The sequence below is a fragment of the Periophthalmus magnuspinnatus genome, chromosome 14 (genome assembly GCF_009829125.3).
Source record: "Periophthalmus magnuspinnatus isolate fPerMag1 chromosome 14, fPerMag1.2.pri, whole genome shotgun sequence".
NCBI classification, from domain to species: Eukaryota; Metazoa; Chordata; class Actinopteri; order Gobiiformes; family Gobiidae; genus Periophthalmus; species Periophthalmus magnuspinnatus.
The window spans coordinates 20,868,557-20,883,782 of record NC_047139.1 but is presented as its reverse complement, the minus strand read 5'-3'; the positions used below and the strand labels follow the sequence as shown (position 1 = coordinate 20,883,782).

Below are 15,226 nucleotides of genomic sequence, written 5' to 3'. Positions count from 1 at the left end.
TTCACCACAACAGTTCAATACATATTTGATTCATTTCTACATTTTACTTCTTAAACCTCCAAGACTATCAGCCAACTTAATTACTTTTTCATCATCAGCCTATTTTCTGAAAATTCTTTTAACTCAACAAAACAAACAGCAAACAAAAATAAATATAAAATGAAGTAAAAACCTTGAGATACAAAAGATTGAAAGTCTATGAAGATGGTAAATTAAAAGTTTGAAGAATTTTGTTTTATCGTGTTCAGTTTAAAAGACAATGGGACTCTGCCTCATTCCAACCACTGAATCTGAAGAGGATTGTTCCAACTACATTTTTGCCAAACCTCTAGTTTTGTGTTAGGTCTGTCATGATAATCACCATAGCGACTTATCCTTTAACATACGAAAGCTGGGGCAATATATTTTGGAGCTTTTAATTATCATGTGTAGATTTTCTTTAAAATAGTGAGATTATTATTTTTTTTTTTTATGAAACATGAAGAGTTGAGCTGCAGAGGGTTGAATAAGTGACTTTTATGGCAGATTTTTGGTCCATTCTGTTATTTATTTGTTGCAGCCATAGACTGTATAAAGAAGTGGACTAAGTCAGTGTGATATCACCCATGGCATTCGGCTCCAGTCAAATGAAGCTCATCCAGACGAGCGGTTATTGGGGCAAATTAGTTGCTAACGTTAGCGGGAGCAACCTTGAGGACAGAAGACACTTGATTTGTCTGTTTTTAACACTCATATCTTGAGCTACAAATGCAATAGTGAAATAAAAACACCAGGATCATGTACTGCGGGTTAACGCAAACATTTTAAGACCAGAATGATGAGCCTGACAGCAGCAGTTACAGAGAGAGGAGCCACAGTTTTATTTAATGTAAAGTGAATTGGAGCCAGAGTTGATGGAGCCGGAAGTGCCCAAACTCAGTTCATATTTGGAAAGCAGTGGCTAGCAGGTTAGCTATGTCCATTTAAATATATTCTCTTGCACTATTGTTTTTGTGCCAATGGCATAAAGAGGTTTCAGTATTATTGTTAATCACAGTATTTCTCTGTAGCCATATATTGTGCTTCCAGATGTGTTATTGTGACAGGTCTGTATGTTGGTGAGATTAGATATAGTCTGAATTCACTCATGATTGCACAAAAAAAAACTTAAACCGTAAATTCTCTCAGGGGAATGGGTGGGTTAGTGATTCCTTTCTTAATATTTCCATTGTTGACATGCAAACTCCAATATGCGTATTCCTTTTTTCCAGTTTAGAGTCCAACAGCATTCAGTGTAATAAATCACATTCCTTGTTCTTGTTTAAAAAAATAAAAAATAAAAATTGAGTATTCTTAAAGTTTGCAGTATGAAGTATAAATGAGTATAAAGAACCAGTCATCTTGAATACAGGCTGAAACTTGAAGCATGTTTTGTATTGTCTCTTGTATTTAATTAAAAAAACACAAAAAAAACATGTCCTTGATTTGACCTTGAAGGACCCAGTTAAAACATGTTCTGTAATAATTTGTATGACTGGTCTATTTCCAGCGCTGTTAACCAAAGCAGCAGCCATTCCAGCGCGGCTCTCGTGCCAGTGCAGCCTTGCGGTGTGCCCACTGGATCATTGTCTCCATTGGGCTAACAAACACTATTGAGATGTTGTGGCACTTGGCGATACACGCAGCCAGCTGGCATCAGAAGCCCAAGTCAACACACAATGGAGCCTAACTTCAGCTCTTCATTTGGGCTAACGGCTCTTCCTTCAATGCCAGTGCAATTAGTGTGCAGCCTGGTGCCCACAAGAAAATGTCAAACCAACGTAACGCCCCCATATAGCCACTAGCGAGATGTGCATTTGTAGATGTAGATGTGAAACTGTACTTTCGGTTCTGTGATCTTTTTATTCGTAGGCAAAAGTTCATTTTTACTGTCTGAGTGAAGTTAGATATCATATGTGAAAAACAGAACTAGTTATTTTAAAGATCCTATGTTACACAAAATTGACTCTTGCGAGGTTTAAGTTAAAATGATTCCTAATTATCGCAAATAAAATGATTTATATTAGATGCAGACAGCACATAGTGGACTTATCTTGACCTTGATCTGTACTGGGGCAAGAAATGTTGCTCATATACATGGGGAATAATTGGGAAATAATTTAATCACAGCTGGGTAATTCATTGAATTTGAAACATGATTTAGACATGATCAGCTTGGGTCTTTTTAATCGAGAGGTCTTCAGCCAATCCTCTGTCAGGAAAAGCATGTGGTTTGGGGCAGTGTTGTTACTTTGGAAGAATTAATTTGGCTATTTTTTGTGTTAACTACATAGACTGTATATTTAAATGGACATAGTTTAACTGCTACCTGGCTCGCTCCAAATAGGAAGTAAGCACGGGCACTTCTGGTTCCAATTAATTTTTTTATTGAAAAACTGTCACCCCTCTCTCTGTAAATGCTGCTGTCAGGCATTATGGTCTTAAAATGTCCGTATTAACCCGCTCTACATGATTCTGGTGTTTTTATTTCACTATTGTGTCTGTAAATCAAGATATGAACATTAATAGCAGACAAATTAGGTGCCTTCTTTCCCCGAGGTCACTCTCGCTGGCGTTAACAGTCTTCATCAACCTTCCTTATCCTCGCTCTGGATTGGCTCTTTGGTTGCTCTTATACTTGTGGTCAGCATTCCAAATTGGCTCCTATGACTGTTAGCCTCGATGAGTTTCATTTGACTGGAGACAAACACAATGAGCACTGTCACACTCCCTCAGTCCACTTCTTTATACGGTCTATGGTTAAATTGCACAAATTTGAAGTCTGTCTTGTCCATGAAATCAATTTTTCATTTTTATCCATATAATAAATCAAATGGAATTGAAAATCAAGATCGATCAATATGAGAAAAGGCCAGCACTCGTTAAAACCATGAAGCAAATACAGCAGCAAAGGCAACAGAGGCTCCTCTTCTTATTGTTTCCAGCTTCAGATGGTTTGGCATAGTTCTATCTCCTTGCCTCAGAAAACCTCAAAACACCTATAAAGTCTTCCAAAAACAACTGGGCACTCTGCGTCCAGCCTCTTCCCATAATGCAACTGTCCAATCTGGCTTCATATCACAGGCTATCGCACGTTTATTGTTTAATTTAGCATCGACCAGAGGGTTGGACCCAGCCAAGTCGGCATATTTGTTTTCATCTTGGCGTTGAGATGAGAGTGTGAAAAATGGTGGTGTTGGGGTTTGACTGTTCTGGTGATCTGTGTTGCAGCCGTGGGGATCCATTCTGAGGAACTGGAACTTCTTAGCCGTGACGCATCCGGGCTACATGGCGTTTCTGACCTATGACGAAGTGAAAGCGAGACTGCACAAGTACATCAACAAGCCGGGCAGGTGGGTACTTTGGTTTAAACCAGACATATTTTGCTTGTGTGTGCTCTATAGTTATAATCTATGACACCCGTGGATCATTATGTTATCATTTGGACGTTTTAAATCACAATATTCATCTAAAACAACTTAGTAAAAGAAACAAGTGTGCTGACTTCCACGTTAGAAAACTGCGGTGCCCAACGGGAGCTGACATTGCCGTAAACCTCATCACAACAAAGAGCTGTGGAGCTGTTGGCCCCTCCTATGGATAGCTAGCCCGCTATGGATTATGCTAGCAAGTGGCAGATTTATTTATTTTTTTCATTTGTACCAAAATGTTGAATCCTACATCTATCACATAAATAAATAAAAAAGTTGGAGACCGATGTAAGTACGTCACAGTGGGCGTGTACCGGTGATGGTGAAACCAGGATTAATCGGCAATATGGCGTCTTGAAAATAGACAGTTAAAGATCACTCAAGCATGCACAAATCACTCGAAAAACAACTTCCAGAGGTCTAAATGAGAAGGAAACAACTATAACTTGGCTAAACGCTCTGAAAAGTCAATTTTGCACAATAGCTCTGATTTGCATTAGACTTTCATTAGCTCATACATGAAAGGGTTAAAAAAGCCCCACGTGGCTGTTTGTCAACCATCAAAATAAAATAAATGAAATAAGAACAGGCTACAGTGAAATTTTCATGAAGACGTCCAATTTTCAGTTCTACCGTATTAAACAGGAAGTCAGTGAACCTGTTTCTATTATTAAGTCGTTTTTGATCAGTGTTTTGGTTTACCATGAACTCGGTGTAAAGTAATGATATAAGTATGCCGCGTATGGGACTGCATATATAACCGTTTCACTGGAATGTTACACAGTCAGGAATTAAACTTTCCTATCTCCATGGAGACAAACAGGTGTATAATGTTGTTACTTCATCAAAAACATACCTGGAGTCCTGCGTTATTAGCATGTCTACATCTCCAAAGCTCAAAATGCTCTGTTCTACCTTGTGATGTACTAATGGGACTGCATATAAAACCGTTTACCTGGAATATTCTACAGTCTAGAATTAAACTTTCATATCTCCGTGGAGACTAACAGGTGGCACATCCAGGCCAAGTCACAGGTCTGTCAGATCAGTCAGTCAGATCTGTGGAGCGTGTTCAAGTTTTCACATTTTCAGCACATTTTTGAGCAATAAAAACATCTGTAATTAAACAAACGCTGATGTAAATGTTTAATGCCAGACTGTGAAACGCACTCACATCTTCCACCTCCCTCTAGAGAAGTTACAGTTTGCATGTTTAAAATTCTGATAATCCGCTTTAGCGATTAAGATAAGAAGTAAACGTACATTGTTTCGAATATGAATAAACACGACCCAAACTGCCCCCGTGTTGCCGTAGCGATTGTAAAAAGCGCATATTTGTTTACCCTTGACTTGCTACGAGCCCTGGGCGCCGGTGACTTGCAGCTTCTTGTTGTTATCTCTGTGCACAAGCCCAGCCAGGTCTGAAAGTCAACATAGTGTCTCAGGATCCAATTTGCACGGATATAAACATTGATCTCCTCGGCCTGCACATATGCTCATGAATATTGAGCAGTTAGCAAACCGCCTCGTGTGACACCACTATCACACTCAAATAAGGAGCGTTTGTGTTTTTCACTCGGGGATTATTATAGAGCTTAGGAGTGTGGTTGTTACGCATTCATCAGAATTTTCAGTTAGACCAATGTTAAACCAATAGAGATATTAAGATGCTAAATACGTTTCAACATTGTTTTGGCTTATGTTTGTCTATAGACGTTTCCTCCCTCGGTCTGTCAGATCCTCTCGGCTTTGAAAGGTCTTATATTACGCAAAATGAACTCTTGTGAACTTTAAGCCATGTTCTAATGTTGTTACCTCATCAAAAACATACCTGGAGTTGTGTTTTGTTTCATCCACACATGTTTGAGTAACTCTATTATTAGTCTGTCTACATCTGCAAAGTTCAAAATGTTCTCTTCCACCATGTGATGTCATGAAGCGGTAGTTTTCAAGTTAACAGCTACCTTTCAAGTTTTGCTCAGTACAGATTGGCATAGCTCTGTCTGATGCTATGTCACTCAAGTTAGACACAAACTGACCCTAACAAACTGATTTAGTCCTGATTTGTGCTGTTAAACAAGTCCCCCTCAAATGACATTACAGTTACAGGCTGCTATCACTGGCCATCAGATCACACCTAAATGGATCCAAGAACTGAATTGTATTAATCTCATTTCTTTGGGTTTCAAGACTTATCAGACAGTGTTTGTTATCCATTTATATTATGCAAAATGGATACTTGTGAGCTTTAAGTTATATTATAATGATGTTAGCTCACCAAAAACATACCTGGAGTTGTGTTTTGTTTCATTCACACATGTTTGAGTAATCCTGCATTATTAGTCTGTCTACATCTTCAGAGCTCAAAATGCTCTGTTCCACTTTGTGATGTCAAGAAGCGGTAGTTTTTTGTTTAGTACAGATGGACAATTGTAGGGCTGAAATTATCCAAATGATTCTAGTGAAAGTTTTTATGTTTTTGATGAGGAAACAACATTATAACAGAGATCATAAAACAGCGTAATATGGGTCCTTTAATATGTGCAGTGTGTCTCCATTTCTAGTCATATTTGCAAAGTATCAGTGGGTGCCATAAACCAGTTCCACCCCTGAATCATAACCTGGATTAACATCCCAAAAGCCTCTTAAAGTTGCTGTGTATAGGCCTATATAAAACCGTGTGTATCTATGTCTCTGGGCTTGTGAAGGCAGTAGCGTGTAAGGATCCCGACTGCCAGCCAAAGGTCTGTTTCACATTTTAGCAAATCAGCTCCGACTGGTGAAGATCAGTGGAAACATCTGTCTGCTTCCATAAAGGGAACAAAGCCATAGGAATAGGTTCAATATGTAATATATATATAAGCCAATAAAACATGCTATTTCTGTTTCGGTTGATGCTTGAAATAAACTTGTCTGCATGTGTGGGGTAGAAAGTGGATGGATGGCATGTATATTTGAAAAAAATATATTTTTTTGTTTCTGCATAAACATTTTCTGACAATATTTGGCTATCTGGATTGTGCGAAAATGTGTCTTAAAATGTCTTGGCTGAGGTTCAAATTCAAAAAAATGTAAATAAACCCAAATGTTAACCACAAAAGAGCAGAACTATCACTTTGTTTGAAAGATTAAACTATAGTAAAAGAAAATTTCAAATCCCTCAACTGCACAAAAAGTAGTTTCACTGCTCATCCAAGCCGCTTCTTCAGTTCTGGTCAGATTACTGGTGGACACTGCCTTATATCTGTCTATCCCTCCTCCTTTCAGATAGATATAAGGCAGTAATCTGGCCAGAACTGAAGAAAATGCTTTTTGTTCACTTGAATATTTCTTTTACATTGACTCATACCTGGACGACTGAAAGATAACACAGACAAGATTACACTACACTTTCAGTCTCTTTCAAAATACATATTAATAGTTATAATTATAGATGATAAGCTCCAGATTCTAATTTTGTACATCTTCAAAACAACAGTTGCGATGTTACCCTTTTTTTCTATATATACCGTATATCCAGCCTCTAATGCAGGGGTGTCCAAACGAGTCAGAACAGTTTTCATTGGTCTCGGGCCTCCTGTCGAACTGGCCCAAGTCGTTAATTTTTATTGAAAATGGCATTTACTGTGATACAAACTTAAGATTTATGCTAACTTGCTAGCCACCACGTTCCAAATAGGAAGTGATCATGGGCGCGCTTCCAGCTTCATCGACTCTGGCTCCACTACTTTACATTAGAAAACTGTGGCCCCTCTCTCTGTAACTGCTGCTCTCAGACTCGTCATTTCTGTCTTAAAATTACAAGATTCTAGTATTTTTATTTCACTATTGTGTCCATAACCCTATTTACTGTGATACAAGCCTAAGATGTATGTTTCATGCCTCAAAGTTGCGGCATCTCAAACTATATAAAAACTTGTAAAATATTTCAAGATATGGCCCTCAGTGAAAAACATTTTGGCCTGTGCTGCTCTAATGCATAGTGTGGTTTGACAAGTTTGACTCGAATCTCAAAAGGCATTACCATCCAAAAATAATAGACGTCATTTGCCAGACTGCGTGTCTAGAAGTTGCATTAGTAAAGTGACTGAAGACATGTGCACTTGGTTCTGGTCTTTCCACCTATCCACGTGGCAGAGGTTTTGGTGAAAAGAGAACGATTTAACTTTAAAAACTTGTGCAGTGATTTATGGAGAGGTAGTGGTTAGCGTAGCCCCGAGCGAGCCTAGCCGTGCCCTGTGATTAGCTGCTCGATGTGGCAGCACGGTAGAGCAGAGCGGATAATGACAGGATAGCTATCGTGGGAGGGAGGTGGGCGGGCGGTGCGTCTATGCAAATGTATATGGTGCCTGCACAAGCACACGATCGCACGTCACTTACTTTGGCAGTAATACAGGGGCAAACTACATTTAATATGTTATCAAGGTCTTTAACTCTCTAAACATCTTCTTTTTAAGTTAAATATAATCCCAACATTTAAGTGTTAATGAAGCTTAGCACACAGATCAGTGCAGAGAAACATCATTAACTGACTTTAGTGCAATAGTTAAAGGTACAGTGTGCAACTTTCTGGAGGTGGAATGTCACCCGAGTGATTCAATAGAAATAGGAAGTTAAAACTATACTGTGGAATGTTATCCCTAGAGCTTTGTGCCTGTGTAAGAGTCAGGTTTGTGGAGAGGCAAGTCTGCTCAAAGTGTAAGGATGCACATCTTTCAATGCAATAAGCACAGTAAACACAACCAAAATTAAAAAAAAAAAGTGCTAAAAAGTTAAATACTGTGGCTTCTGTGTGTTTGGTGATTTATTTAAAAATAAGCTCTTTGCATACTCTTATTTAATGCATGAAGAACAATCAATAACAGATTCATTTTTAACCTTTTCTGGAAAGTAAAATAATGAAAATCACAAGAGTCACACTAACAGCTACCATGATTGACGCAAATTGGTTATGTGATTCAAATTGGGCAATGACACTGCTGATAACAAAGTGATTCATGTGACTACAATTGTTATGAACCAAAATGGTCGCCAGCGAGTCTTACACGCACCGGTCGCAGCTGCTCATGGGGGCGGCCGGTCAGTTGGACGAGTTTGGACATGAAAACATTTGGACACAAGCGCTCACCCACCCACACACATTCACAGAAGAAGAGACACGTCAGGAACACCAAGTGAGAAAATGTGCAATACAAATCTACAACGTACGGCCCTTCCAGTAATGTTTTGTGTGTGTGTGTGTGTGTTTGCTGATTATAACTAGTGATTCATTCATAATTGATGCTAACACGAATCGCATTTGTTTTTCTGCTCGTACAAAAGTGGCTAAAGTGCTGCGCTATAATTGAATTGGAACCATAGACTGTATATATAAATGGACATAGCTAACCTGCTAGCCGCCGCGTTCTAAATAGGAAGTGAGCATGGCTGCGGTTCTGCTCTATCGATTTTAACTATACTTCTCTTTGCATTAGAAAACTGTCACCCGCGCCCTGCTAAACCAGCGGTGCAGGCGGGGAGGAGCATCAACGGCCTCGCTCCGTATTGGCTCTTTGGTTACTAAAACTTGGAGAACTCGAAGAACTTTGTTTGACTGGACTTGAGTGCTATGGTTGACATCACACTCCGTTAGTCCACTTCTTTATACAGTCTATGGTGTCACCTCCAGAAAGTTACATAGTGTTATTTTAAGCTCTATTATTAAAATGGTACATAGGCCTATATACTTTAACCACCCGGGACTTGCTTTGGGCAGTCTTTTATCACTACCGTCAACAAAAGAGTCCGAATCCCCAGTCAGATCCCTGATAGAGCGAGCTGTGTGCATGTGTCTGGGCTCACACTGTGCTCAGGACCTGCTCTAAACCCTGTCTGTTTATGATCCCTCTCCTCGTCTTTATCGTTTTAAAATTCAAATTGTTCCCTGTTCTGCTGAGCCATATCCTTTTGTATTCAGCCGTAGTTTGAACTCGGAAGTCCCTCTGTGATAACGCTGAGAGATGCAGCGGCAGCCATTGTTTGTTGATGAATTGTTTTATAAAATATAGACAGGTAGAAAGTTCATGCCGCGCCAGAGGAAGAATAACATGATCTTTGCTTTGCGCCAAGTGATGGGTTAGATATATGTTGATGCATTCAGGGAAGTACTTACAAGTTCACTGAGGTTTTGTTAGTGGGTAGAGGCCAAGAAATGTAAATAATTTGATCAGGAAGCATGCTAGTTGTTGTTAGCATTAACGTGAACTCCATGGTAAATGGTCACGTTTTTATATAGCGTTTTTCCACCTTCAATGCACTCAAAGCACTTTACATCAAGGAACAACTCACCCATTCACACACACATACAGACACTGGGGGTGAGGTGGGTCAAGTGTCTTGCCCAAGGCCACAATGACAGCATTCATCTGTGGGAGTGCGATTCGAACCGCCAACCACGACAAAGGCTCTACCAACTGAACCACTGTCGCCCAAACTCCTCTCTGACCTTTGAAAGTTGTGAGCTTATAAACTCATTGTGGTGAATAAGTAGGATGCTCTGGTCATGACTCATGTTTGAGTAATCCCATATTGTCCTGCATTTCAGGCTCAGACTCAGAAAATTTCAGTTTTCACCTACCCCCTGTCTCTGCCCACATCTATGTATTGTATTGTAAAAATCCACTCTCCGATATAAATGTGTGGTAACAGTAAAAGACTGGCTCTCCTCTGTGTATACTTGGGACTTGTTGTGTTTGACTCGTCCATCTGGCCCCTCTCTTCTCGGCAGTGTCCCTCTGTCCCTGTGTGGAGCAGAGGCTGTGACTCACGGCATTCCAGTAGCACATGGATTGTTGCTTTTATGTTCTCCATCCAGTCAGAAGATGGATGGATGAGTAGATCAATTAGTACTGTTGGCAATTCAAAACTAAATATATCATTTGAATGGTGAAATGTCCTCAAAATGTTGCCTATAAACAGATAGATGGATGGATGGATGGATGGATGGGTGGATGGATGGGTGGGTGGACAAGAACTGTTGGCAATTGACAATTCCAAAGACAATATTTCATTTTTTGAATGATGAAATTCAAAATGGCGCAGGAAGTTGAAACCCATAAATAGGGCTCTGTTGATAGATAGATGGATAGATGGACAGATGGATAGAAAGATGGAGAGAAAGAAAGTTAGAAAGCATCTGTCTACATGACCATAAGGGTTTTGTAATTCTTCCTTTTACAGATTGTTTTTGAAATTGTTCAGAAGAGCCAATATTTCTGCATGAATCTGACTTGAAGTGAAAATGGAATAGCTGGTGATGATTCATCTGTGGTGGAGTGGTGCGCTGAGATGAGCGCAATTTTGTATAACAACTTATAAAAGAAAGTATTTGACTAAAGCAGAGGTTAGTGGTTAAAGGTAACAGCTTTTACTGCGTGTTAAGATTCTGAATCACGAAGTTATTTTAAAAGTACAAAACGTTTGAGTTGATAATTTGCAGATTTTTAGTACTTGCTGCTGTTGTTTTGTGTCTAAGCTCTGAACCATAGACTGTAAATATAAATGGACATAGCTAACCTGCTGGCTGCTGCTTCCCAAATAGGAAGTGAGCATGGGTCCGCTTCTGACTCCATGGAGTCCAATTCAGTTTACAATGAGAAAAATTCTCACCATTCTCTCTGTAACTGATGCAGTGAGCCTCATCATTTTGGTCTGTATTTTTATTTCTTGTGTCCATAAATCAAGAAATAAACATTAATAACAGACAAATCAGGTGCCTTCTTTCCCCGGGGTTTGACAGGTTTTATTGACAGCGTTGCTAAGTGCCCGCTCCCTGCTAAACCAGAGGTGCAGATGGGAAGGGGCGTTACCTTCAGCAGCCTCACTCTGGATTGGCTTTATGGTTGCTATGATACTCGCGGACAGAATTTCAAATATGGAACTTGGCTCCTTATTCGCCCCTGTAGTGCTAGCATCGATGAGCTTCATTTGACTTGAGCCGAATGCTGTGGCATCAAACTCACTAGTCCACTTCTTTATACAGACTATGCTCTGAACATTCCCAAGGACAGATGGGGTACATTAGTACTGTTGGCAAATGACAAATATTAAGAAAATATATCTTTTGAATGGTGAAATGTCCTCAAAATGTTGTCTATAAACAGATAAGTAGAGAGATGGATGGGTAGAAAGTTTGATAGATTAGTACTGTTGGCAATTCAAAACAAAGATGTATGATAGATCTAATTCAAAACTAATTATCTTTTGAATGGTAAGAAGTTGAGTGGTTGTTGAGTTGATTCATGATTTTGACTCCTTGCTGCTGCTGTTGTTTTGTGTCTCAGCTCAGAACGTTCCCAAGTACATTCTGAAAAAGGCTGAATGTGAAGAATGCCATGATTTCAGTCCTGCCAAAAATCTAATGGAGCAACATGAACCAGGAAGTTCGCACAAATACCTCATCCAGCCATCGTCAGGGCATCCTGTTGTGATCCATCCCAGTCAGAGTTGGATAAACATGTGTGAAAACCCAGGCTCTTATCAGTGATCGCATTATAGAGCCAAACATCTGAACATACCAGTGCAGTGAAGTACCACTCAAGTCACGAATATGAAAATGGAAATTTGCAATACTGTTCTGTTTTAGAGAGAATACTGATACTGATGATTCAATACTAGTACTGGACTAGCATTATATATAACTGAACATAGCTAACCTGCTAGTCGCCACATTCCAAATAGGAAGTGATCATGGGCGCACTTCTGGCTCCATTGAAATTGTCACCCCTGTCTATGTAACTTTTGATGTCTTCCTTGTCATTTTTGGTCTTAAAATGTTCGTATTAACCCGCTCTACATGATCCTGGTCTTTTTATTTTGATATTATTTCTCTAAATCAAGATATGAAAATTAATAACAGACCAATCAAGTGCCTTCTTTCCCCGTGGTTGCTCCTGCTAGCGTTAGCAACAGGTTTGATTGACAGCGTTGCTAAGTGCCCACTCCCTGCTAAACCAGTGGTGTTGGTGGGATGGAGCGTTACCTTTATATAATGAAAATGGAAAATCACAAAACTGTTCTGTTTTAGGGAGAATACTGATATGATAGTGTTTGGTATCGGCTTCCAAATATCGCTTCAGCCGATATCCTGGTTGGGTGTATAAACTGATGGCATGACCCAGAAAGTCTCATAATGTTTGAATTTTTATTTATACAAAGTTGTTCTGTAGTTACTCTAGAGATAGAACAGCTACATAACATATTTAGATCAGTTTGGTCTTATGTTATTTTAGTTTTAAGGAAGTAAATGGTGTGTTCAGTCTCTGCGCTGGTATTGGTTTATATTTTTGTGATATCGGTATCAGCACATCCTTAAAGCTGTAGTGTGTCTATGGTCTTTTTATACACAAAATAAGGTGTGGACAATCGATGACATTTCACATACATCATTTTAAAGGTACGCCCTCTATCCCTCTGTCCCACTCTCTCCTCTCTCTCACCCCCTCTGTCTCCCTCTCTCCTCCTCTTTCCTCCCTCTCTTCCTCTATCCCACCTTCTCTCTTCTCTCTCCCCCTCTCTTCTCCCCCTTTCTTTTCCCTCTTTCTCCTCCCTCACCCCCTCTATTCCATCCTCTCTTCTCCCCCCTGCCCCACCCCTCTCTCACCCCCTTTCCCACCTCTTTCTGCTCCCTCTCTCTCCTCTGTCATCCTCTATCCCTCTCTCTCACTCCCTCTTTCTCCTTTATTTCCACCCCCTAGCCGATTGTCTCTTCTCCCTCTCTCTCCTCCCTCTTCCCCCTGTCTGTCTCACACTCCTCTTTCCATGTACATCACATATATCACATATAATTTATTTTTTAATATTAAGTTATTTTACTTTTTTCTTTAGTACATGATTGCTTTTATCTTACTTCATATATTTGATGTCTTCTGTGTGTATAAAATGTTGAACGTAGTAAAAATACTTACTATATATATATATATGTACATTTAAACTTATACTACCAGTCAAACGTTTGGACACACCCTCTCATTCAATATTCTTTATTTTTTATTTTTACTACTTTCTACATTTTGTAACAGTTAAATAACTACTTTTTATTTATTTTAGGATTAGAATATATATATATATATATATATATATATATATATATATATATATATATATATATAAACTCTACATCCTTGTAAAACTTTTCATGATTTTCTAACTACTTCTTTCTTGACCTGTTGATTTCTTCTTGTTTATGTTTGTGTGTTTCCATAGTTACATCTTCAGGCTGAGCTGCACGCGGTTGGGGCAGTGGGCCATCGGCTATGTGACCAACGACGGCAACATCCTGCAGACCATCCCCCACAACAAGCCTCTGTTCCAGGCTCTCATCGACGGATACAGGGAGGGCTTGTACGTAACCACTCTCCAACTCCCTCTCTCTTCTCTCCATCCCTCACGCCCTTTCCAAACTCTCTTCTCCCTCTCTGCCTCTCCTCCCCTTTTCATCCTCTTCTCTCCCTCCGCTTTCTCCCTTTATCTCCTCTCTCTCACCTCCTCTTTCCATCTCCCTAACTCTGCCACCTCTCTCCCCTCTCTTCTTTCTCTTTCCTCTCTCACCCCCTCTTTGTCCCCCTCTCTCCTCCCTCTCTCTTCCGCTGTCCCATCCTCTCTCCCCCTCTCTTCTCCCTCTTTTCCCCTCCCACACCCCTTTCTTCTCCATCCCATCCTCTCTTCTCCCTCTGCCCCGCCCCTCTCTCAGCCCCTCTCTCACCTCTCTGTCCCTCTATCACGCTCTCTCTCTCTCTCTCTTTCACCCTTATTTCTACCGCTCTCTCTCTCTAGCCCATCGGCTCTTCTCCCTCTTCTACCCCTCTGTCTCACCCCGTGCTGCTCATCTTTCTCTCTCTATCCCATCCTCTCTCCTCTCTCTCACCCTCTCTATCCCACCACCCTCTCTCCCCCTTTTTTCTCCTCTTCTATCCCACCACCCTCTCTCCCCCTTTTTTCTCCTCTTTCCACCTCCCTGTCTCTATTCTATCCCACCCCCTCTCCTCTCTCTCACTCTGTCTATCCCATCCTCTGTTTCATCCCCTCTTTCTCCCTCTTTCCTCCCTCTCTCCCACATCACTCTATTGATCAGTTGTTGTATGTGCGATGAACATGAGATGGGCTTGGTTGTGTGTCATGCAGTCAGAGCTGGGTAGGGTAAAAATTGTACTTAAGTAACAGTAAAGTTACTTCGGTACAACTAGTAGTGAACTGGTATTTTCAAAGAACGGACACAAAAATGGGAAAAACTAAAACATATCTGAAGCAGCGGCGCAAGAAGTACAAATGTCCAAATCATTTCAACAAAAAGCAGAGTAAGAAGCAGAGTAAGAGTACTGATACACTGTAAAATATATTACTCAAGTAGAAGAAAGTACTCAGAGTAGTACAATTTTATGAAAAAGTCACTCAAATAAATATCACTGAATAATTATAATTGACAGACTCCCCACATCTGTCAATAGTCGTATCTGATTGACACAGTTAATCCAGTCGCACAAAGCCACTTCTTTAATGAAATAATCCAGTGTTGTATCTGCCAATCTGACAGCACCAAGGTAACATCAAACATACGTGATCCCCCTCTGCGTGTTTCTCTTCTGTCATCCATCACTGGCAATTGGCTGTGGCTCCATTGTAGCGGGGGGCGGGTTTTGGTGAGGGTGGGTTTTAGGGTGGGGGGACGGGGGTGATTTTGGGGGTCCCGTTTGAAGCCTTTCTGGTTTTGATCAAGCAGAGAGACCTAAGTACCTCTGGGA

At 40.2% G+C, this 15,226-nt stretch overlaps 1 protein-coding gene across 2 annotated transcripts in view; it reads left to right on the top strand.

Moving 5' to 3' along the window:
• The window catches only part of cblb (Cbl proto-oncogene B, E3 ubiquitin protein ligase), a 125,375-nt gene that overhangs the window by 58,001 nt on the left and 52,148 nt on the right, over window positions 1-15,226 (top strand). For both annotated transcript variants that reach the window (XM_055226843.1, XM_033978491.2), the window contains exons 6-7: window positions 3,250-3,371; window positions 13,692-13,829. In XM_055226843.1, the coding sequence (XP_055082818.1) occupies window positions 3,250-3,371; window positions 13,692-13,829 (260 nt within the window). The remainder of the gene's footprint in view (window positions 1-3,249; window positions 3,372-13,691; window positions 13,830-15,226) is intronic.